The 23,411-nt window shown below is 43.9% G+C and overlaps 1 protein-coding gene across 1 annotated transcript in view; it reads right to left on the reverse strand.

Annotated features, from left to right (window-relative positions):
• The window catches only part of RSU1 (Ras suppressor protein 1), a 463,261-nt gene that overhangs the window by 201,512 nt on the left and 238,338 nt on the right, over window positions 1-23,411 (reverse strand). Inside the window, exon 8 of the mRNA XM_085631500.1 lies at window positions 18,522-18,654. Coding sequence (XP_085487626.1) covers window positions 18,522-18,654 — 133 coding nt within the window. The remainder of the gene's footprint in view (window positions 1-18,521; window positions 18,655-23,411) is intronic.

Raw genomic sequence — 23,411 nt, forward strand, 5'->3', positions numbered from 1 at the left:
TCTGATCTGATGTGTTCTGCTCCGACGGAATAAAACCTTGTTTCCTGCCTTCCAGTCTCCGGCGCCTGCCTCTTTTATTGGTAAATTATCGAGTGGTATGAGAGGCGATTATCGCCGGGCAAATACTTGGAAGGTTATCGACTGAAACTGCCGCTACCAGAGCCAAGACTATGGAAGAAGGGTGGACCTTTCCTTGGACAGGATGGTCATCTGGCTGCGCCCAGGACTTAATTACCTTCAATGGATGCCTACCCTGTCACTGGCAAATAGAGCTCCCACCTCTGCCTGCCCCTCTACTGCCAGACACCACTGCCATTGGGAGAGGAAATGTCCCCAGAACCAGTTTTGAGTGACCACAGGGGACAGTTTGCTCATTCCCTGGGCATGCCTCCAGGGTGAACGCAGAAGCTCTGTACAAAGCACGAAAGGTTCTTCCTTGGTGGGATTAGGGAGAGAGAGGGGCACTCTGTGGGTTAGTTTACAGTAAAACACAGAGGAAGTGCTGCAAAAGTAGTGTGGGTCACCCCTGGGAACTGTTACCGCATTGATTAGAGAGAGGCCTGGAGTTTCCCCCACCCACAGGCTGGCACTGGGCATAAATGTGGCAACCCAGAAACTTGCTGGACCTGTGGAAGCTATAAGGACTGCACCTTCTGTTGTGACCTGTGAGAGAACCCCAAAGGCTGGACCTGATCCTATTTGTACCCAGGACCATGAAATTGACTCAAAGGGTCAGCCGGGTGACCTTCTCTTAAGCTACAGGCACACCAAGCTGCAAGAAGCCCATATTCATGAAGAGACCAGCTGACTGGTTTCAATTGGATCTGTCCTGGACCCTGCTGGTGGCTTCTGTTGGAGTGAATCCTGACCCACAAGTGCTGTTCTTGAGGTCCATGAACCATTGGCTGGTGTTCTCCATCTGCCCAAACTGAAAAAGCTTGAACTCAAAAACGTTTTACCAACTTTTCTTCTGAAGAAAAGGTGACAGACTGGGACCATTGTCGAATTGCAGGTCAAATCCAACTCCTGGTCTGCCACGCTGTAGATCTGACTTCCAGAAAAATTCCGAAGTCCTAACATAGAGGCCTTTACAGAGAGATGCCAAGCCACAGCCAATAAAAATTGAGACCTTTCTGGGCACGGATGCCAACATTGCCACTTGGAACTTTCCTGCCTTCTTGTATGACTGCAACAGGACCCTGCTCCTCAGCAACCCACAGGAGTTATACACTGACTCTGAGGCAGCTAGCTCTACCGATGACTCGTTGACGCCACCTTTTTTCATGAAAACTCCAAAGGTAATTCTTTGACCAAGACCTACCTGGGCTTCATATCTGACCTGCGCTCCATTGTAGGTCAGCCTAAAACCCCACCCTACTCTCAGTCTTTTGCCTCTAAAATTAAATTCAAACATCCCCTTATTGGATTTTTGTCACATTGGTGTCATTTTGTTATTTAAAATATTAGCTACTTTAATAAATTGCAGTAGGATTTTTATTGTGTTGTGTTTTTGACTTTATCTGTTATGGTACTTTTGACTGCTTTAAATATTTGCTTAAGTTAAGCCTTTGCTTTGTCCTATAGCTATCAGGAGTTGTGCTCAAGTTTACATTACTGAAACCTTTACTGGACCTAACCAGTATCGTGCTAATATTACTTGTGGCGGAACTAATAATCCACTTTATCACACGCATCATGAAAATCTGGCATGGATCCCTGCCTCCTGACCAGCACTGAACACCACCATTTAGGGTGGCCCCCAAACCAGTCTCCATTTCAATGTAAAGCCTAACACGCAAAGATGGGGTGCATCATCCAGATGCCTTCTTAATGCATCATTTATTAGGCAGTGTGTCGGGGTGCTAACAACATCATCTGTAACTACAAAGCAAACCTACACTGTTGATGCGTGCTTTATTCTAGGCCCAAGTGAAATTTCGAACACGCTAGCAAAATCTCACTTAGCTTTGGTAATCTCGTGTTATGTTGTTTATGTGAAATTCCTCAAACTACACTATTATGCCATGTCATGTGATGACGTGCCATTGGAGGCTGAAATTTAGTGGGAGCGCATAAAACCAACGTAAACACCCAGAATAAGAGCAGGTAATGTTTACAGAGTGGGTGGTTTGCCACTACAGTTAACACAGTGTATTTGCGTCCAAAATAAAAGCATTTACGCTGAAATGTAGTACAAAATGCTGGTTTTGAATTTGCATAATTTCATATATTTAATTCAATAACTTGGCGCTATTATACAATAGCATATTATGCAAAGCTTGTACCCCGCACTTCGTTCTCAAGGTTTGGTGGAAAACTAAGCACAAACCCCTAGTAAAATTCAAAAGCACAACAGATTCCACAATATGAAACTGAAAAATTAAGTAAACAGTCCGCTGTTTATCAAGTAAGAAACTAAAGCAAAGCTGTGGAAACAGATTCACGGAAGGCAGAATTAAACAAGCATTTACAATGCAATGGTCTCGGCATTGGTAAAGTTAGAGCTATTGGCATTGCTCATGACATTATTTTTGTTTATGTTTTTGTTTTTAAAACATTTAAAGAAACGGCATTGTCATGAGCAATGCCAATAGCTCTAACTTTAACAATGCCGAGACCGTTGCATTGTAAATGCTTGTTTTATTAACAATCAATAAAATGTGGTTAAAAAAACGATTCATGTTTTTTGTAAGGATGCATTTGTTTCGACCATGTTTGGTGGTCGCTTTCATGTTGTAAAGTTTAGCCAATGCGATAAGAGCCGAGGCCACATAAAGAGCCACGTTCACCCCTTGGTATCCACTGTGGAAGAAACCACTGGGATGACAGGCCACTGAGATGCAATAGGCCACAAACATCAGTACGTATCAGCCTTCCACCAGGCTCTTTGCTGCCATGAAAAACGCTAAGACCAAAAACAGGAGAGCAAAAACCGCAAATAATGGGACAGGGAACAGGGGCTCAGCTGGCTGCCAGACTTGGTACAGGAGAGAATAACCCTCTGCAAACTTCAGGATGGAGGTGAAACCGAATAGGGTAGCAGTCAGGGAGTCGAAGGAGCGGTATGACAAGATGCAAACCCCAACCTGAAAGAATCCAGCCATCCAGAGCCAGGGCACCTGCCCCACACAGAAACTGGTGGTTAGGCCAAGGATCTTGCAGCCAAAGACGCTAGCCGAGGCGCAGTTCACGATCAGTCCGATCACCACCACGTCATTTATGCTGGAGTCTATGAGGAGGGAAGCCATCTTAGCTTTAGCGTTCGGCAATTCCGCACCAGGGAGGGCGATTCTCTTCCGGCTTAAGAAATGAAGAGACCTTGCTCCCACCAGGTACAGGCTGACAATGGTGACAATTAGGTAGTTACAAGCATACATGCCAACATTTCAGAAGAGCAAAGTGGGAGATTTAACAACAAAAAAAAAAAAATTCGGGAGAATGGGGCCTTCAATCGGGTTTCTGTCATGTATGGACTTTGGAAGTGTGCTCCTGCAGGATCGGACATTTGAAAGCAAATTCACGTGTTTTTTTATCACCTTTCAGAAGCATGGAGCGCAATGGCAGGCAGAGAAAGAGGGGATGCAAGAGTTGTGCACTGGCCTGGCAGGTTGCGGTCAGTGCATACACCCCCCCCCCTCCCCCGTCAGCCTCCGGGCACACACACAGCCACCTCCCCCCCCAGTACTTCACAGGTGTTTAAAAGACCATTCGGTTGTTAATGGGGGTTTGTTGGTTTTTCACCCCTTCTAGAGCCCCTGCATCGCCATTCTGACTATTGCTGGAAGAATTCGCACGTTACACAATACACAAGCCCTGTCAGCTGAAACCCCGAGGAATCGGGTTTTTGCTTCCAGGAATCGGGAGGCGGGAGACTAGCCTTCAAATCGGTAGTCTCCCGCCTGAATCGGGAGTGTTGGCATGTATGTTACAAGCGACGGCGGAGGAGCCGAAGGTGCTGTCACAGTACATGGCAATCCCATGCATGCTGGCATAGGAAATGGCAAACGCCATCAAAGCAATCGGAACATCGTCATAAAGCACTCCGACGACTCCAATGATAAAAAAGCCCAAAGTGAAGGCGGCGAACCCAGGCACCATGGCATTGCGTAGATTGTCAGCTCCTTTTAGGACCCCCTAGCCAACCAAGACTTGGATCAGTCCGACACCCCACCACAGCGCGGAGACCGAGAGGCTGAAGGAGGCTCTGATTACAGTCTAAAAATGTCGGTGCCATTTAAATGGGAAGACAAACTCTGGCACATCAGCGCCACTGAAGCCCCTCCAGCTGCATAGGTTCTCTGTATGGCATGACCATCCCACTAACTTTTTTCACAGATAATCAGTGCAAAACCATGGTAGGTGTCAGTCACAATATCGGTACTTAGTTATTAGACAGTCGACCATGACTGTCTCGAACTATTCCAAAAACCCACAATGAAGCTGCGCCGCCCTTCCCTCTTTCCTACCCACTCCCAGTCAACTGCCCGGAATTGCGGATGGCACCAGAAGGGCATGTTAAAAACAAGAACGGCTATCGCCGCTAGACTGAAGTTCACGATCAGGTCTACGACTGACTCACCGCATGTCACTAAACAGCCGAGACCAGCCTCCAGCAAACCACAAGAAACCCCGACTGACAGAGAAGAGCTTAGGGTGATGTTTAAACACCATAGAGGCACGTGCACGTCGGAATTCTGTATAGCACAAGGTAATTGGCTGAGGTGATGCCAATGCTCCAATCCTACGGTATTTTACACGCTACGAGTCCTAGACAATTTCCCAAACATATGCAGCCATTGGATTGGTTGTCACGTGACCCGGAAGTGCTGACATGCCATTTTTTAAAGTAATCCGTAATGTACATGGGGAGTTAATTCACGAGTGAATGCAGTTTTCAAAGTTTTATTGGCTGCTGTTTGTTTCGCTAGCAAGCTTGAGAAGCGTCTTCTGAGCCTCCCGTCCTGATTGAATTCACCGGTGCCAGTCAGTGCCAAACAGGACAGCAAAAGCACACCACCGGAGAAAGGCAGCGTCCTTTTCGGATCGGGGGCGTGTTTTGCTGTTGTCTCCTCCCTGAGACTTTTCGCAAAAAACACGCCCCCCGATCCGAAAAGGACGGGGCATAATCGGAGTGACTGGACCTCTTCTCCAGTGGCTGGCCAGCATTTAAGAGGCCAGCCAATGGAGAACAGGAGAGAAGAGGGGCGGGTGCAAGCCCCTCTTCTCAAAGACATTAAATCTCCGGACTTCCGGTCTGCCGACCGGATGGTCCCGAGACCTAAAAATGAATAATCTACTTGGTGTTTAATTAGCAGAGCAATCAATCACATGTAGATTAATGCTTGCACGTGTCCATCTGTAAGGCAACGTGTGCTCATGTAAAGCGCTCCGATACCTTTGTGTCGAGTTCGCGCTATATAAAAATAAATTAGAGCAGCTCAAAGCAAAATAAGACAAAGTGAGTAACCTAGAAAGAAACCTGAAAACCAGTGTTGTTCACAAATGAAATTCGTTCTTAATCCTATTGACAGCATGACTGGTGAGCATGTGTTGGAGAAGTTAGTTGGTGTGACATAACAGAAAAGGAAAATACAAGCGACAACTCCACTAGGACTTCTCAGGCATGAAATCACTATAGCTGCTTCAAGTCTTCATTTTGCTTAGCAAACAAGTTAGTGCCTAGATAAAACACGCATTGGCAAAATCAAAAGGTTCTCTCAATGTACTTTTTTTTTTTAAATCTATGTTGTACAACAGCGGGGCTGGTATGCAGTATGTCTAAAAAAAAAAAACAAGCATTGGCAAAGCCAATAGATCTCGCCTACGAAAGAGATATTGGCTTTGGCTATGTGTTTTAGCCATGTTGTACATTAGCATGGTTGCTGTTCAGCATAGCTAAAAGTAAGTGGTGTGGAGTGTCGTAGAGTAGTATAGGGGGAGTAGAGTGTCATAGATTTAAATAGGGGGAGTAGAGTGTCAGAGTGGAGTAGGGGAGTAAAGTTCAGTGGCTCAGTGGCAGAGAGTGTCGTAGAGTGGAGAGGTGTGGAATATTGTAGAATGGGTTGGAGTAGAATGAGGTGGATTGGGTTAGAGCAGAATGAGGTGGATTAATTTGTAGTAGAGTGGGGTGGGTTCGATTGGTGCAGAATGGGATGGACTGGAGTAGGGGTGGACTGGAGTAGGGGTAGACTGGCATGGATAGGAGTGGGGTGGATTGAATTGAACTGGAGTGGTGTGGATTGAACTGGATTGGTGTGGATTGAACTGGAGTGAAGTGTATTGAACTGGAATTGGGTGGATTGAACTGGGGTGGGGAGGACAGGAGTGGGGTGGATTGAACTGGAGTGGGGAGGACGGGTGGGGTGGATTGGAGTGGGGTTGGGTGGATTGGAGTGGAGTTGAGTGGGGTAGATTGGAGTGAATTGGAGCGGGTGGACTGGCGTGGGGAAGGGTGGATTGGCATGGGGTAGATTAGATTGCAGTGGGGTAGATTAGATTGCAGTGGAGTGGATTAGATTGGGGTGGGATGAATTGGATTAGGCAGGGTGGTCTGGAGATGGGTGGAATGGGGTTTGTGTGGAATGGGGTGGGCTGTTTTGGAGTGAGGTAGACTGTGGTGGATTAAAAAGGAGTGGTTGGATTGGGCTGGAGTGGAGTAAATTTGATGGGAGTGGAGTAAATTGGACTGGTGTGAGGGAAATTGGACAGGAGTGGGGTGGAGTGGATGCATGGGATGGATTGGAGAGGGGTGGATTGGTTTGGGATTGGGAGGGTTGAAATGGGGTGGATTGGATTGGAATGCAGTGGACAAGATTGGGTGGGTTGGATGGAGTTGGTTGGATTGGGTTGGAGTGGGGCAGAATCGGTTTGGAGGATTGGATTTAGGATTAGATTGATTGAGATGGGTTGGGTTGGACTGATAGGGATAGGGTGGATTGGATTGATGTGGTTGGATTGAATTGATGTAGGTGGATTGGATTATGGGGTGAATTGGATTGGGGTGTGGTGAATTGGGTGGGGTGGATTGGACTGGAGTGAGGTGGAGTGGATTGGACTGGAGTGGGCTGGAGTGGATTGGTCTGGGGTGGATTGGAATGCTGTGGGGTGGACCGGATTGGAATGACTGGTTTGGATTAGGGTGGAATGGACTGGAGTGAGGTGGAGTGGGTTGGACTGGAGACGGTGGATTTGATTGGTCTGGGGTGGGGTGGATTGAAATGCTGTGGTTTGGGGGATTGGATTGGGGAGGGGTGGATTGGACTGGGGTGGGGTGGATTGGACTGGGATGGACTGGAGTGCGGTGGAGGTGGTTGGACTGGAGTGGGGTGGATTTGATTGGTCTAGGTATATTGAAATGCTGTGGGGTGGGGTGTGTTGGGCTGGGGTGGGGTTGATTGGATTGGTGTGGGGTTGATTGGATTGATGTGGGTGGATTGAAGTGGGGCAGCTTGGGTTGGAGTGGAATACTATAGTATGGATTGGGAGGATTTGAGTGTTGTGGTTTGAGTGAGGGGATTGTATTGGGGTGAGTGGTGTGGATTGGTGTTGACTGGATTGGAGTGGGGTGGAGTGGGTTGATTGGGGTGTATTGGATTGGAACGGGGTGTAATGGATTGGTGTGGGATGGATTGGATTGGTGTAGGGCAGGGCAGGTTGGATTGGTGTTGGGCAGATTGGATCAAGGTGAATTGTTGTGGTGTGGATTGGGATCTACTGCATTATTATGTGTTAAAGCATTATTTCGGAAATTACAGATAAGAAAGAAACAATGTTGCCTTGAAATATTTAAACAAAATAATCATTATCTTTTTAGAACAGCACCCAAGACATGAGTTTGCAAATTGCAAACTATAGAAAATAAAACTTTGCAATTTTGTTTGCCCTGTTGGGTACATTTTTGCCAGTCACATGCCTTCCGTTTACAGGGCACTACAAGTTAAAAAGAACAAAATACTAAGTATCTCAATCACGTCTGGAGCAGGGATGGGCACTGATTCAATTGTAACAATCAATACTTGTCCCTGCTCCACAGGAAGGAATGGAAATTATGCTTGGCCTGCAGCGACCAATTATGATGCTGTAAAAAAGGAGTGCCCTGCAAGCCAACAAATAGTAAGCAATTGATGGGCTCCAAGCCCTTTTTGAAAACAACAGTGTCTCACAAGCAAGACATATGCCCTAGCACATGAGGGGGCTCGACCCTAAGAAAGCACTATGATGTGGCCATCGCTGGCTGTGTTACAGTGCTTTCTTTTCTTTAAACCATGTGTAACATGGTTAAAAAACACATTGATATGGGTAAATTGCTCTTATTTATGCAAGACCTATTTGGCTGTGCGTTGGGAGGGGAGTGGGTTGGCGAGGCAACAGATACTGTGTGGAAGGAGGCGTGGGGAAAAGAACAAGAACGATGGGGCAAACAACAAAGGGATAAGCAATGTGGGAGGGGCACTGGGCAAGGGAAAACTACGGGCAAGCAAAATCTTGGGATGGGGAGACAGAAGCAACAACGATGGGCAAACAACAATACGAGAAAGAGGAGGAGGGCAAGCAAGGACACCGGCGGGTGGGGAGAGACTGAGCAAAAGCACCGACAATGTTGACGGGAAGAAGAAAAAACAAGTAGCAATCTGTCTTGGTCCATGCACGGAAGGGAGAAATAAACTAAGAGAATGTAAAACTGGCACAGGTGGATGAGTGACAATGTGGCCAATAAATGGCACGCAAGCTCCAATCTTGTACTAATGAACAAAATGTCTTGCAGCCAACAGTGCCTATGCTGTCTCAGGCAAGATCTAAAAATGAACCTTGACAAAGCCAATCATAGCAAAAGGTTTTTCCTGATCTTACCTTAAAAACATCACAGGAACCACAGGGGCAGTGGCAGCAGTTATTAGCAGTGTACGTTTCACTCATGCTCTGCCACGGTTCACACATTACATACAACAGCGGCAGTAGGTGTGCTCATTTCCCACACAAAGAGCAAAAGGAACTTACACTTTAAAAATAGAGTTCAGTAGACATTGCCTGGGACCAAATAAATATTAGTGAAGAATCGAAACTTTAGACAGTCATTTGGTCATCTTAAAACATAATAACAGAGGGAGCAGAGGAAAACATACTAGTACTCATAAAGGGCACAGTACTCAGGGCTACTTCCTACCAGTAAGGAAAATAGCAACATAGGGGCTACTTTTACTTAGACAGTAGTGTGACACCTACTGGCCAAATGGAACAGAGCATCTTGTACAACTCCAGGACTCACCTCCCTACATTTGATCACTATGGGCCAAACTAACACAGCAAATTTAAATTTACCAGGCCATAAAATGTTTTTGGCAGAGACGACTTCCCATTTACATTAATGTTCACGGTAGGCTACCTCTCAATAGGTACTAATCAATGTTAGAAACAGAATATTCATCTTTGGAGTGAGCTGAGGTGTTATTAATTAGAAAGTTATTTGCTGATGGCACCCAGAGATTACTGGTAACAGACATTAATAAATATGTTATTGGCAAACCTGAGAATGTTGGCACCAAAACCAGAACAATTACATGCATCTGTTAGGGTCATCGCTAAAGTCATCCAAATCTGACGCATTGTATCTGCTAAATTTACAGACGGGAAAACTTTGAATAATGCACTGCTTACAAGTATAGAGGTTACCGTAAAGAGGTAAATATCATAAGGTAAACAGAGCTGTGATGCGCACTGTTTATTTTCTGTAGCTGCATCTGAGACATGGGACATAAATCTCTTAGGTCAGTAAAATAAATTAATACAGCAGTGCAATGTATACACTCCTGAATAAAATAAAGACAATAAATACAAAATACACATTTTTAAACAAGATGTTGCCGATTTGCATTATTATGAACACATGTGAAATGATGTGTTTGAACGCAAACCTCACCTATGTACTTTAATGAGTGACAATGCCCTACAAGTGATGCTAATCAAAATGTACTAATTCTAAGGAATCATTTCTGTCAGTAACACAGTTGGCATTCAGTAGATGGCTCACATGAAAAAATATAGGTGGACAAAATCAATACGGTTTTTTAAAATCTTTTTATTTGCCTACGATTAAATCTGTCCAGTTTTGCGGTATACACTAAGGGAACGGTTATATCACGACCGCTTGTGGTAAAAATAATTTGGCTTCCCAGGGTTGTTTGTGTTTTTCGTGGCACTAAATATTCCCCTCTTCCAACAAACACATAATTCTTCATGCAATAAAACAGAGAAATGTGTTACGTTCCGATCTGGTCAGCACTATTTAAAACGCAGGTGGAATATAAAATGGAAATCCATTTGTTTAAGTAACTTCTGGTATTGAAACATTTTATGCTTAAGAGGCTCTTTACCTTAAGTGATGCTAGTTGTTGTAATGTTATCAGGATTAAGGCCAAGTAACATCACTTCCTCGGAGGATTCTGTGCAAAGATCATGTGAGGTCGTTTCCTGCGATGTCACCGGGCCAAAGGCTGGGTACGTCACGTGATGTCACTTCTGATAACTGTTGTGAAACTGCTTTTATTAAACATAAAGAATGCCAATATAGCACAGGTATGCATACGAAAAAGCGGGGATCGGCAGCATGACAATAATGTAGTAGTATACAAAGATATGGAATAAGTGAGACCATATACGTCATAGAGGCATAGGAATGAGAAGAGAATGAAGAAGCCGGAATTTCTAATAACATTCCTCAAGAATCGTCACTTCTGGTAACTGTAGCATTTGGTGAATTGACGCCCATGGTGTGCAATGCCCAAAAACTCCCAATGAAAAGCAAGGATTTAAATATGGGCAGGGAAACATTTGTATTTTAAGATGAAAATTGTAAAACAAGTTTACTGCCGTCCTACAGAATAAAAGTATAAGTAAAATAAGAAATAGACCAGAATGCCAGCAAAGTCATGTTTCGGTGTGGCATTATGCAAGAAATCATGAATAATAGGAACTCCTGCCCTGCTATTCATCCAACAATAATGAACTTTTCAGAGCAATGTAAAAAAGTAAATTAAAGCATTTGAATGAATTTAGCCATGATATCTCAAAATAAAAACATTAATATTTACGCAAGACATATTTTAAGTGAAATTGTCCTGCAATTAGATCAATAGTGTTCAGAATACAAAAAACAGCAGATAGAATTCAGCAGGCAGCTGGTCTGATGGCAAAACCACGAGGCGCACTGGAGAGGACAAAGGGAAGACATATGATAGGGATGTATACATATTTAAAGGGCTGTAATCAACAGGGATGGAGAGCTCTACTTCAGGTGTTAAATCACAATACACAATGCAAGACAGACCAAATTATTAGAAAACATCTAGTTATAAAATATGAATGTTTGCTACTGATGTACAGCTCCCAAAATAGCCCATCAAGCCATTAGGATGCGACGCCTCTCATCACAATACTTCAAACAGAGCGCGAATGTAAGGTTGCTCTCAGATGTACAGAGGTTATATAGTGCCTTTCTACTATATCTATTCACACAGGCATTTTGTGGTAAATTGGTATAGTGCAGTAGTTCTATTTTTTTACATACTCATATATGCTTTTAGGAATTGGCACCAAAACATCTAAAACACAACAAAAATTGTAATAATACATGAATTTTCATAATTTTCATATACAATGCCCATTTTGAACTTTTACTAATAAAGAGTTCGCCATTCTGGGCAGAATTTACAAAGACATGTGAGACAACATAACATATTTTATATGTAGTATTAGTTGACACACTCATAAATGTCTTGTGAATTGGCAACTAGGTTTTTATTTAGACATTTTCTGGTATTTTGGTGCTCTCTCGTCACGTGTAAGGAATCTCTTTTTAGGCAACCACTTTAAGCCATTGCCCCATCACGCCTGTGTGAAAAGAAGATGGGTGTGATTGATATTAGACACTGGCCTCTCAATGGCCCAAGATTTACTCTCTAAATCTAACCCTGAATAGTCCCATAGCTGATCTATCCTCAAACAGTAACCACGGTAGTGGCGCTTGAATTATCCTGCCATTGGTTCCAATATGATGAGCGGGTTTAAAGACCTCCTACACCAACTGTGCATATTCCTTAGGTCTCAGACTACTAGGTCGTGTCAACCATTTGCAGCATCTCTAGAATGAAATAGGCTGAAGTAACTCAGGATGAAAGACAGAGTCACCCGAGTAATTTTCTCCCTAGCGTCCCGATCTGCTGCAAGAAGAGGGGATTTCAGATCCTCTGTGGCACCCATCTGTCTATTTTAGACTAGAGAAGTCCACAGTTTGAAATTCCGACTCTACAATGCAGCCTCCTGAGCGGAGAGTCATTCAGATGAGAAGGGTTCTTCTTATGTGAATCCACAATCTGCCACAGAATGCACACAGGACACTGCTTTAAATACAACCAAGGACTGGGCTATTCGCCAGCAAAGTCAATTATTTTACAGATTTTCGCAATCAAGCCATCCATAAACAGAACAGGGACAAACAATTTAAAATATATATTGTAAAGGGGTTGTTCAATTAATTCAGGGCAATGCATAGGAGGAGTTGGTGAATGGGGTAGGGATTCAATACTTAAAGTACATGTCCTAGAACACACAGCAGTCATGTTGAAATTAAGCATTTAAAGGGACTAAAATCAACAGGCAAAAATCACAATATAACAGGCATAATATGTGATGTCAGGGATTAGGAGTCAAGTGAAGATTTTCCACTGGTTAAAGGTAGGCTTGTTTGATCCCAATAAAATCGTTGTTTCATTCACACTCAAGCGTGCTTTCCTAACTGTTGATACATTTTGAAATATCTGTACAGTTAATTTAAGAGTGTTTACATTTTATTTATTGTGTGTTAGAAAAAAGTGACATCCTGCAGCCTTTCCTTTCAAGCTACCTTTGCAGAGAGCACCAATCTCCATGTTAAATTGACTTCCTATTTAGGACACACTACCTTCAATACCCTTGCAACCAAATAGTCCAAAACTGGCACCCAGTCACCTGATGCAAATCAAAGTGTTTCATAACTTCATCATTCTACAATAAAATACAATGAATGTGTCTTTTCTTTTTAGCTTCAGCTTTGATCACACTTTCACACCATTTATGCTAAAGCTATTGACGAGGCTTCGGACTGAGGGGTAATGATGTGCTGGAGATAGTGCTTTGCTTGAACAGAGACGAAAGAGTTGGGAAGGCATGTGCCTGGATCCCATCTAGGTGAAGGAGGCAGAATACCTGCTTCTTTGCAGCCTGTGGTGCATTATGTTGGTTGCAGGCTGCCTCCAAACTATGGAGGGCAAAGCAATGGCACGAGAGAGCCAGGGGCCCTCATGCAAGCAAGCAATACAGGTCCCTTATCGCCTGTGACGGTGCTCTAATACATCCATAGCTGGATTGCAGAGAGCTCCTCAGACCCTTGGGTCCCGACGACATTTCATCTTCGGCATTGTTGAGAGAGAGCCCTGGGGCATGGGGTGAGGCTAGATTAGCACCTAAAGGATGCTAGATGAAAAAGTCTGTTGCCTCCTTCAGCGTTTCCTGCAAACCGTGCGCAGTGGAACCAATGCTAGAAAGGGTTAAAAGAATAAACACCCATTTGCCAGTAGACCCTGACATTTTGGCCTCTGTTTTTGAAGCACATCAAATGTTACTAAATACAATCACAATTTACAGGCATCTTTATTGCTCATTCATCTTCTTAACCTCGGCATAATTACTCTGGGGGTGTTCCAGCACCCCTACTTTCAGCACCCATGCCTTTTAGCGGACTGTTTACAAAAGACTTCATGCAGACCTTCCAAAAACCTACAGTGGCCCCATAACTCACCTACTGCTTTCTGGCTTTCTTGTCACTCTTATTTGCTAACTTCATAGTCAATGGTTTTTCTGCACTACTTGTGTTTGTCCCTCCCGCAGAGCGTTTATTCCAGCCTTTTGATTGAGTGATTGTATCTTTCCACTACTTACATATAGGGAACTACTTTTTTATTTTTATTTACTCTCACCATGCAAGCCCATGTGTCTTTTTGCTCTCTCTCTTGCCGTTTCCCTCACTCAAATAGCCGCCCCCTGAGTGCTGTCTTGCTCCCTTCTCCCAACTACGTCTCTTTCATTGTGTGCTGCTCCTCCTGTTCAATACCTGTGCCCACCCCACAAGCCCTGTGTTGCTCTCACATCCGGCAACTCCAGCCACTTCTTCCCCCAACCGGTATTGACATTTTTTTTTTATTTAGTGCCCCAGGCAAAAGCTCTTCTGTTCCTCCCTCAGGACAGTTTCCATTGCTTTTACCCCACAAAGTGCTCCTCGTTTGACCTTCCATCCCTCCTGTTCCTTTAAATAAAATATTATTTAAAAAAAAATTGGATGGCTCGCAGTATAACTTCATTTTTTTATGTACTTCTCCAATTGGCGTTCCTGATCTTGGATCAGGAAATAAAAAAATTAAGTGACTCCCTTGTCATTCTGTAGGCGCGTGCATACGTCGTCACAAATCTTTATGCCTATTGAATGATGCTGCCTCTGGCATTACCATAATGCATACATGCTCATGGACCCTTACACTTCATTAAACTTTTTGTGGCCGATGCTGCACAGCATTGGCAAAGCATTAGGTAAAAAAATAAAGACCTAATGGCTCTGATAATGCTCTTCTCTCGACATTGCCTACAATCCGAGGGCGAGCATCTAACTTTACAGAGTTACGCAAGTGACATGTCAGTCCATGTATCAGCAGCAGCACAGAGGATCATGGGTGGGCAAACCGTCATGCCACCTGCTGAGTAGACAGTTCCATCAGCAGATGCCCTTCTCAGCTCGGCCCACAGTGCCACGAAGGCGCACGCTGCACGCAGCTCTTTCTAGTCCTGGGACTGTGGGACCCCCCTTCACAGACACTCAGAGCCACAGAGCACAGGCATGAGCCAGAAACAGAGCGGAAGACATGGCGGTCTACCAGCCATTGCTCAACTATCTTGTAACTAGAGTGTATGCAAACAGCAACACAAGCTGACAGGATGGTTCCCTGCTTAACCCATGTCACTGACATGTGCAGGTCATGTCTTCGAATCCCGGCAATGCGGAGACAACCGTTGATTCTTTCGATATAGGTCAAATGAGTACCAAGAAACTAGGTAATGCATACGATGTTCGCAGCGCTCAGAAAAGCCAGAAGTGCGGTGCGCAGCACTATAAAACTGTTATTATTCATTTTTGTCATGTCTTACACTAGGACAAACAGTGCCAAACCGTGTTTCAGTTTGGACTTTACAATTCAGAAACATACTTAACCAGTAGAGTCGTTCCAGTTGAACGTGAAGAGCACCCACAATAGACAGAATTCCAAACCGTGAGAATCTAAAGTGAGTTTGCTTTATTATGAACATGTTCATGCGACGACAGCTTGGGCACCACACTCAGGAGCATCTTCCACCGGTAAACAGAGTGTTATGTACTACTGCCCTTCAAGCTGTGGTAATTTTACACCCTGATGGAAGCACTCGGCTCTGCTAGCCTCGCAGCTTCTCCCTCATGGTCCAGCCAAAGAAAAACAGGCAACACACCTCATTTTGTAGAAAATAAAGTCCGTTCTGTAAATGTAGCTGGCATTTTTAAACTAGTGTTGCACCTGAACCCAGGTTTCTAACAGACCACTGTGTCCTGTGGTATCTTGTGGTACAAGTCTTTCAAAAGTCTTTGAATTCAGTTTCTACTGTTCTCTAAAATCTATTTTGCAATCCGGTGGTTTAAGAGAACCCAGACATACTGCTCCAGCTTTGCGACACACGCTGTCCCTGGCCCTGAAATAAAAGCCTCTTACTGACATTCGGAAAATTACTCAAATGCATCTCTTTAAAACGTACATTTCATCTGTAATGACCCTCTTCTGCTAAAAAAGCTTATTAAAACAATTTCATTCTGCGAGTGCTTAGGTGAGAGCACCAACTTTCACGTGTATATGCATTATGCAAATGAATGAGGACTCAGAAATGAAACTTGCTGGACCCTTCCCAGAGGTGAGGCGCCTCCAGAAGTCCTTCTAGTGTACTTGCCATGAAACACGGAGCTGTTGTCCGTTTATCAGCCACAGACGTGTTCGCCTTTTCACATCCACCTGTTTTGCCAAAGGGAACCCATTATCATTCTGTTCCATCGAGTGTAAGCAGTACAAGATTCACTAATATTAATAATGTCTTGTATTTAGGTTGCGTAGCAACAGCACCCAGTGGTGCTGGATACCAAGCAAGGGTTGTTCTGAAAGTGTATCAACCGCAGTACCGTTTGTGGAGCCACACACTCCCTTGCCCTTGATAGAACATGTAGAACTACTGGTTTGTGTGGCACTGAGATGGGCTGTTCACTGACATGCTTTAAAACATACGATATGGTGGTGTTGGGTGCATCATGTGTAAATCATGGCAGCACACTGCTCAGACCCCAGGCACTTGGGACACTGCCCCCTCAGTCATGGCTTGCAGCATCTTATGTTCCTCACATCTATACTCCCTATTTGAGGCATGCCCGAGCCTGCCATGTCCAGGGTGCCACAAGAGGTATTGTATTGTAATTGCATTTATATAGCGCTTACTACCCCTGACGAGGTAGGATCTCTGAACCTCCTCGCCAGTCACACCAAACATTCTACTAACGCCCACCAATGCATGTCCATGATCATTCTCCTGGTCTGCCTGCTAACAGCTAGCATATTGGGCAGTGCGGACACTCAGAATAGCCTGAATAAAATAAAAGATGAAAAGAAAGCTTGAACAGTAGGCAACGATGGCTCATTTACATCGAATGATCAATCAGAGATAGGAAGCCATGTGCCATGTTTAGAGGAGAACTTGTCTGCTCGGGCTGTTCTGCTTCTTTTTCCGTTCAAGGTTCGGATTGCGGACCTTATTGGAACAACTTTGGCATTAAGCCATTTGTGTTTATGTTAGCAATAAAAACATTATGCACATTTGCAATTTCCCACTTGACTTGTGGAAAACCTCCCTACATGTTAATCGTTCTCCTGCACTGTGTACTCGCAGGCATTCAAAATATGAAATTATATTTAAGTCAAAAAATTAAGATAACAGATTTAACAAAATTAAAGACATCCCAAAAAGTATTATTTTTGGTTTTTAAAAGGTATCCCCTATTGAATTAAAAGATCATCAATGATAACATTCCATTTCAAATAAAGAATGTCTTTTTCTTTCACTGAAAAACATACTAATCCCATTCGCAAACCAGGGTTGTGGAAGTAATTTGCAATGCAACATATGCACTAATATTTTACATCATTGCCCATATGCAGGGAGCAGTGGGGGGGGGGGGGGTAAAAAGAGCAGGATAATGATTATAAGTAAATCTAATCAAATTTTGCAACCCCTTGCGAGTGGCTTGCAAGGGAAAGCAGATCACCATACCTGCATTTGCTTTGTCAATCAAGAAACATGTTTAAAATCAGTTTGTGCCCCTTAAAGAAATAGGTGATATCTTTAAAAAAAAAAAAAAAAGCATTTGCAATGTAATAGATCTCGCATTTACGAGAGTTTAAGCTATTGGCATTGCAAATAAAAATGCTTTTTATTTATCACTTTTGATAATTACACATAAAAGGCATTGTTATTTGCAATGCCAATAGCTCAAACTCTTGTAAATGCGAGACGTATTTCATTTCAAATAAGCTGCCGCCATTGTCCCAGGCTGCTTGGAAAGTGAAAGCGCGCATGGCGTGCTGAATGTTGCAGGAAAGCACGCCGTTCCTGCAGTAGGAGGAACTAATTAAAGAAAATATTGCTTACAGACTCAATAAGATGTACTGTGTAACAACAGAAGTAAAAGGGCAGGTCTTCATGGAAGGTTACAAATGAAGACAAGGTACTAAGGAGGGACGAAGAAGCCTATTAACGAATCAGAAACCAGCATTTACAAAGGACAATGACACAAGCCAATGAAAAATATGGGCGGAGAGTGGGCCGAATTTCAAGGCCATACTCTAATAAAGCATGCCTCGCAGAGCAGCACATGCGCTGCCCGGGCACAACCTAAAAAAGTCTTCCGTTTGGGAATTTGCTTCCATGCACATCAGTCATGATTCCATAAGGGAAGCTGTCCTGAAGGGTTAGACTACCCTATGCAAATCAGTTACCACCCAACTGTGATAGATGTAACCTTTCAATGGCTTGCAAGTTTTGACAGTCAGAAAATGTCCAACTCGCAAAAGGAGTCTTGAACATTGTGAATGGTGCTCTGCATATGCAAAACTCTTATGTACATGCGGCCCCTAAAAACAATTAAAAAGGAAAATAAACTGAAGAGTGCCAGGAATTACCAAAAGGAGGCTGGCACCGGTATTTTAAATCCTTATTCAAACATTAATGCCATTGGCAGCATAGCTACTTCAGTTCTGCGCCCATTTTTTCTGAGCAAGAAAATTCATGTGTTTGGGTGCAGACCAGCACTTAAAACGTTCACTTTAAAACACTGTAATATTTCAGTTTTAAAAGGTGAAACATCGATCACTTACTACTTGTACGTTTCTGAACGGATATATTCAAAAACATGAGAAACTCCCAGCTGGAACTGGTCAGCGATGGGTGTGACCCAAGGATTATTCTCTGCTTTGAAAACCTGCTTTTGTCCTGTAAGGTCCAAATTACCTGAAATGGAATAAACAATGAAGATTTGGATTAACAGGAAATGCATAATTTGTAAAATTATTATAAAAAATCAAGGCATAATGTAAAGTTAAGAGTGTCCTTGTCTCACTAACAGAGAGAACACTGAAAGAGGACTACATTGTGCTGCAAAATGGCAGTGGCAGGCCACAGGTGCACCTGAACAGACTTGCTGTCTAGTGCATAGGGTCGGTCAGCTGCTAGAGTGATGAAGCCTCACCTCTGATTGGCCCAGCTTCCCCTGTGAGCACAGCCGCATTGCACTGTGTTTTGATTTGGAAGGATGGCGGCTGGAAAGGGAAGCATCTTTCTCAGACTGACAAGGTGTTAATAAAGATTATTTACTCCCGACCACTTGGTATCCAGCGCACTCCCTGTGCAATTAATAAACTGACACTTTTTTTCAAAATGGAGGTTCAACTTGATTATCTAGCTCCCAGAATGTGTTTTCTGTACAGGATTTTATCCTTCGCTCTAATCAACTTTCACAGGGAAAGGCCTTGGAGAACGTAAAGATGCTGTCTGGGTCCTGGCACGAATCTCATCATAGCATCACATGCCATCAGTTTAGCAGCCAAGATCAAACACACTGAGATGCAGCTCATTAGTACAGATCAGGGTCTCCCAACCCAAACACGCGGCTTACAAATGCATCTAAGTAAATGCGAAAGGAAACAAAAACAAATGCACAGAAACAATCACACCTCCCCAGTTTACATCCCAAACACACGACTTACAAATGCATCTAAGCAAATGCGAGAGGAAACAAAAACAAATGCACAGAAACAATCACACCTCCCCAGTTTACATCCCAAACACACAACTTACAAATTCATCTAAGCAAATGCGAGAGGAAACAAAAACAAATGCACGGAAACAATCACACCTCCCCAGTTTACATCCCAAACACACAACTTACAAATTCATCTAAGCAAATGCAATAGGAGAGAGAAAACAAAAACAAATGCACAGAAACAACCACTCCTCCCTCCAACAATGGAAATCCACTGGAGAGGGCCGGACGTTTTGTCTAGTAGCAGTTTTAACTCAACAGAAAGTAGCGCGGAGGGTTAATATGCCTGCTGCAAAGAACGTGTACATGCAGATGACAGAACGGTAATTATAATTGATTCGTGTAATATCTACTATGGACTGTTTAACACACATGTAAGATTCATTGCTTCTGTATAACGTGTGTGTGATGTAAAGTGCTTTGACACCATAGGGTTGGTGTAAGTAGCGCTATAAAACAAGAAACATGAATGTGAAGGGCAATGGAGAGATGAGTGGCACTGTTGGAAGGTGGTAGTGAGGTAATCTGTGGAGAAGGGGCGTTTTAGGGCGACAAAAACAGGTTGTTGCACCAGGCACCCCTCACTCTAAAACCAGCCTTGTGTAGCAGGAAGGACAACCGTTGCACTTAAGAACTTTCACTACAAATACCTGCACCATTTTCTCCGTTACACACTTAAAATGCGAAAGTGTTGAATACAATGCCGTTTTTCAATGTTTCTTCTGAAGGAAGACTTACCATTGTTCACTTTAATACTGTCTTTATAACGCACCATGTGAAGAAAATGTCACCTCTCTTATATTGACCTATCCAGTGGTGGTGCATCCATTAAGGGCGCTGGGGCGTTGCCCCACAAGCCGCCCGCACCGGCAGCTCGCTCGGCGTCGAGGGAGAATTTTCTGACAATCATGTCAGTCACAGTCAGCATGAACTCGGACTGCCCACCCCCTTCAGAGTCTGAAGGGGGAGGGCGGTCCGACGTCATGCTGCTGAGTGACTGACATGCAGCAGACCAGGGGTGGCGCAGAGCGCACAGCAGGCAGCAGTGCGCATGCTGGGTGAAGGAGGCGGATTTTCGCTCCGTGCCCAGTCATGTGCACTACTGTCTGCTGTGGCTGGCGCATGGCCATTAGGAGAGCGAGGGTTGAGCAAAGGCTCAAACCTCGTTCTCCTAATGGGCAGGCGGGCGGTTAGTCACCCTGCTCTAAGCCAATGTTGGCGCTGCTGGAGCAGCGTCAGTATTGGCTCAGAGGGGTTGCCAACCAGTGCTGTTCCTTCGAAGAGGCGCCAACGGGACCCAGCCGAGAAGCAGAGAGGCGCCGCTCGGACCTGGTCTGGTAAGCTTTCTTTTCTTTTTTAAATTGTAATCCCCCCCACCCCGGCGACCTCTTCCCCTCCGAGCAAAGAGAAGACCCGTGCTGCGAGGAAAAACATCTCCCCCGCGCTGATGTGCTCAACCTTCATTATATGCTTGCTGCTTCGGGTCTTAATGTGAAAAACCTATATTGGAACCAAGAAACTTTCCCTTATCACCGTATAACAGAAATAATCCTTTAAGGGGCAATCTAGTCAATGAGTTGTACCCAACCCACCCGAAACGCACAGGAATTGTAAAAATAGAAAAATAAATAGAATTCTCCCTTGGCAAAGATATGTGATAGCTACAAACTGGTGCCGGTCTGCTAAAAAAGAACTGGCAATAAAGGAAAGAGGTGATGATGTTCTGATTGAAAACTGGCTATCGACACTTTTAAAAGGGGTCAAATATGCGGGGTCTAGACATAAAGGGAACAGGACACGTCTGTCACTGGATACAGCGAAAATCGGGTACGCATTTTATTTACCACCACGTCATCTGGGAGTTTGCTTTAATGGCGAACATGCCAACCTGTAATGTGAGCAACAAACATAATGAAAACGACCACTGGTCATTCGCAATAGTGGACAAGGGTATTACTAGGTCAAAAGGAAACCTTACTAGGCACTATAGACACTGGCCGGGTGCTTTACTGGATATAATGACAGACATCAAAGTTCATCACAGGCCGCGATGGAAATTAGGACTGTACCCCCTTTCAGGTTATGAAACTCTGGCCACCCTGGATTTCCTGTGGCTTTTTCCCTGCACTGGTGTCTGCCTCCTCGGTGTCCTGCCTTTCTCCTCTGTGCTGTATGCACAGAAAGGCTGGGTGCAAGGTCTGTTCTTCTTTAACTGCTAACTTTGAGAGCCCCTAGTATTTATTTAGCTAAGTGAATGCCCCATTTAAAAAAAATATGTTAGTTTATGGTTTAATAAACTATAACACCGCTTAATAGATAATATTTTTTTATTGACCAATTACGTAAGCCATACCAGAATTGTCATTGTCTAATGCTCCTGGCAAAGTCGTAGGGGTGTTCTTTCGGAAACATTTCTACGCTTTACTTGGAAACAATAATTTTGTCCATCCCTTCAGGCCTTGCTCTTGTCCCTCACCAGCCCAGTAGTCTGGCTGCGGGTTTTGTGTTTGTCACTTTGTGAGTAAATCGAGTATTTCACGTCTGCTTGCAGCTGCAGCGGTCTCTGTATACTTTTTTGTTTATAGGTCTTTAAGCCTAAACAAATGTTTGTGACTCGTGCTTTATGTGTGTACTTGAAAGAGTTTGAGTGTGTGTTTGTACTTGTGTTGGGGTAAAGTTGATGGATATAAGGATGTTATTACAGATCCTGTCATAATACTTTCGCAAGTGCTTTATCAACCTTCCTGCTTCCTCAAATTTGCTTGAAAATGCTCCATTTATCCACTCTTTTTTTCAAAATTTTCTCAGAGGAGTTGTTAGGGCTCGCTCGCTCGCCTCAGTGCAGTACCATGATAACTTTACGCTCACCACTTTCAAATGTCACCAGCCGCCACTGGACCTATCAACAAGTCGCCATTACATGGCAGAAGCGATCTATCAATTGCCGGACGTAGGCTTTCTAAGGTGAGAGCACAAAGGAAGCATTTTAGTCCCCTTTGTCAGCCAGTGTCCTTGGCGCCTTGTGCTTCAGTGCTTCCTGCTAGGAGCTGCACTCCGATGTCCATTAGAGGTCTGCGCGGCTCTGGTCTTCTCCCAAGGTTCACGCGGTACACTGCAAGACTGAGCACTGCACCCTTGGGTATAATGCGCTCTACAAATTTCAAAAATAATTTGAAAAAAACAAGTGTGTCGGAAGAGGTGCCGATTCACAAAACTACACCGATCACTATGCAGTTCCATGGCCCATACCATGGTGGACGCGAGCTAGCCCTGCGATTAGCGGTAACCCTCTGACCGATGGCGCCATGAAGATCATACATCACTCAAAGGCTTCTTCTGCAAGTGCAAATTGGATTTGCTGTTTATTACCTGCAGGGGATTCCGCTGCATTTCTTTTAGAAGGCATCAATATTGCTTTGTGATGTTCAATGTCAACATATTAAGTCATAACAGAATAATAATGCCTGTTTATAGTGAGAAGGAGTATCTTTCAATTAAAAATCTGTGGTGCTACAATTCAGTATGGATTTTCAACTCATTTAAAGGATGATCCATCGATACATTTGCCAACTCTCATGAGGATTTTTGATAACGTGGGAGCTGTAAATTTAAAGAAATCAGTGTACATGTAATCCTGTTGGAATGTGGCTTGATGTCATGTACTTTTTAACTTTAATGCTCAAAATATGGAAAGACAAATGAAATACTGCCTTGAGCAATCTTGTTTTTTCGTCTCGCATGGTTTACAAAATGCATTCTTGCTTTGGAAGAAGGCACAAAAATCTGTCAGCACTGAAGATTAAACTTGTTTAGTCAAGGAGAGAGTTGATCTGGCATCTAAAGCATAAGCCTGTAACAGTCAAGCAAGAAGAGATTCACAAAATGATATTCAGGTGAGGCCAAGTGAGACTTGTAACTTATTTGTGAAAACTCAGGCTACATTGTT

The sequence above is a fragment of the Triturus cristatus genome, chromosome 10 (genome assembly GCF_964204655.1).
Source record: "Triturus cristatus chromosome 10, aTriCri1.1, whole genome shotgun sequence".
NCBI lineage: Eukaryota > Metazoa > Chordata > Amphibia > Caudata > Salamandridae > Triturus > Triturus cristatus.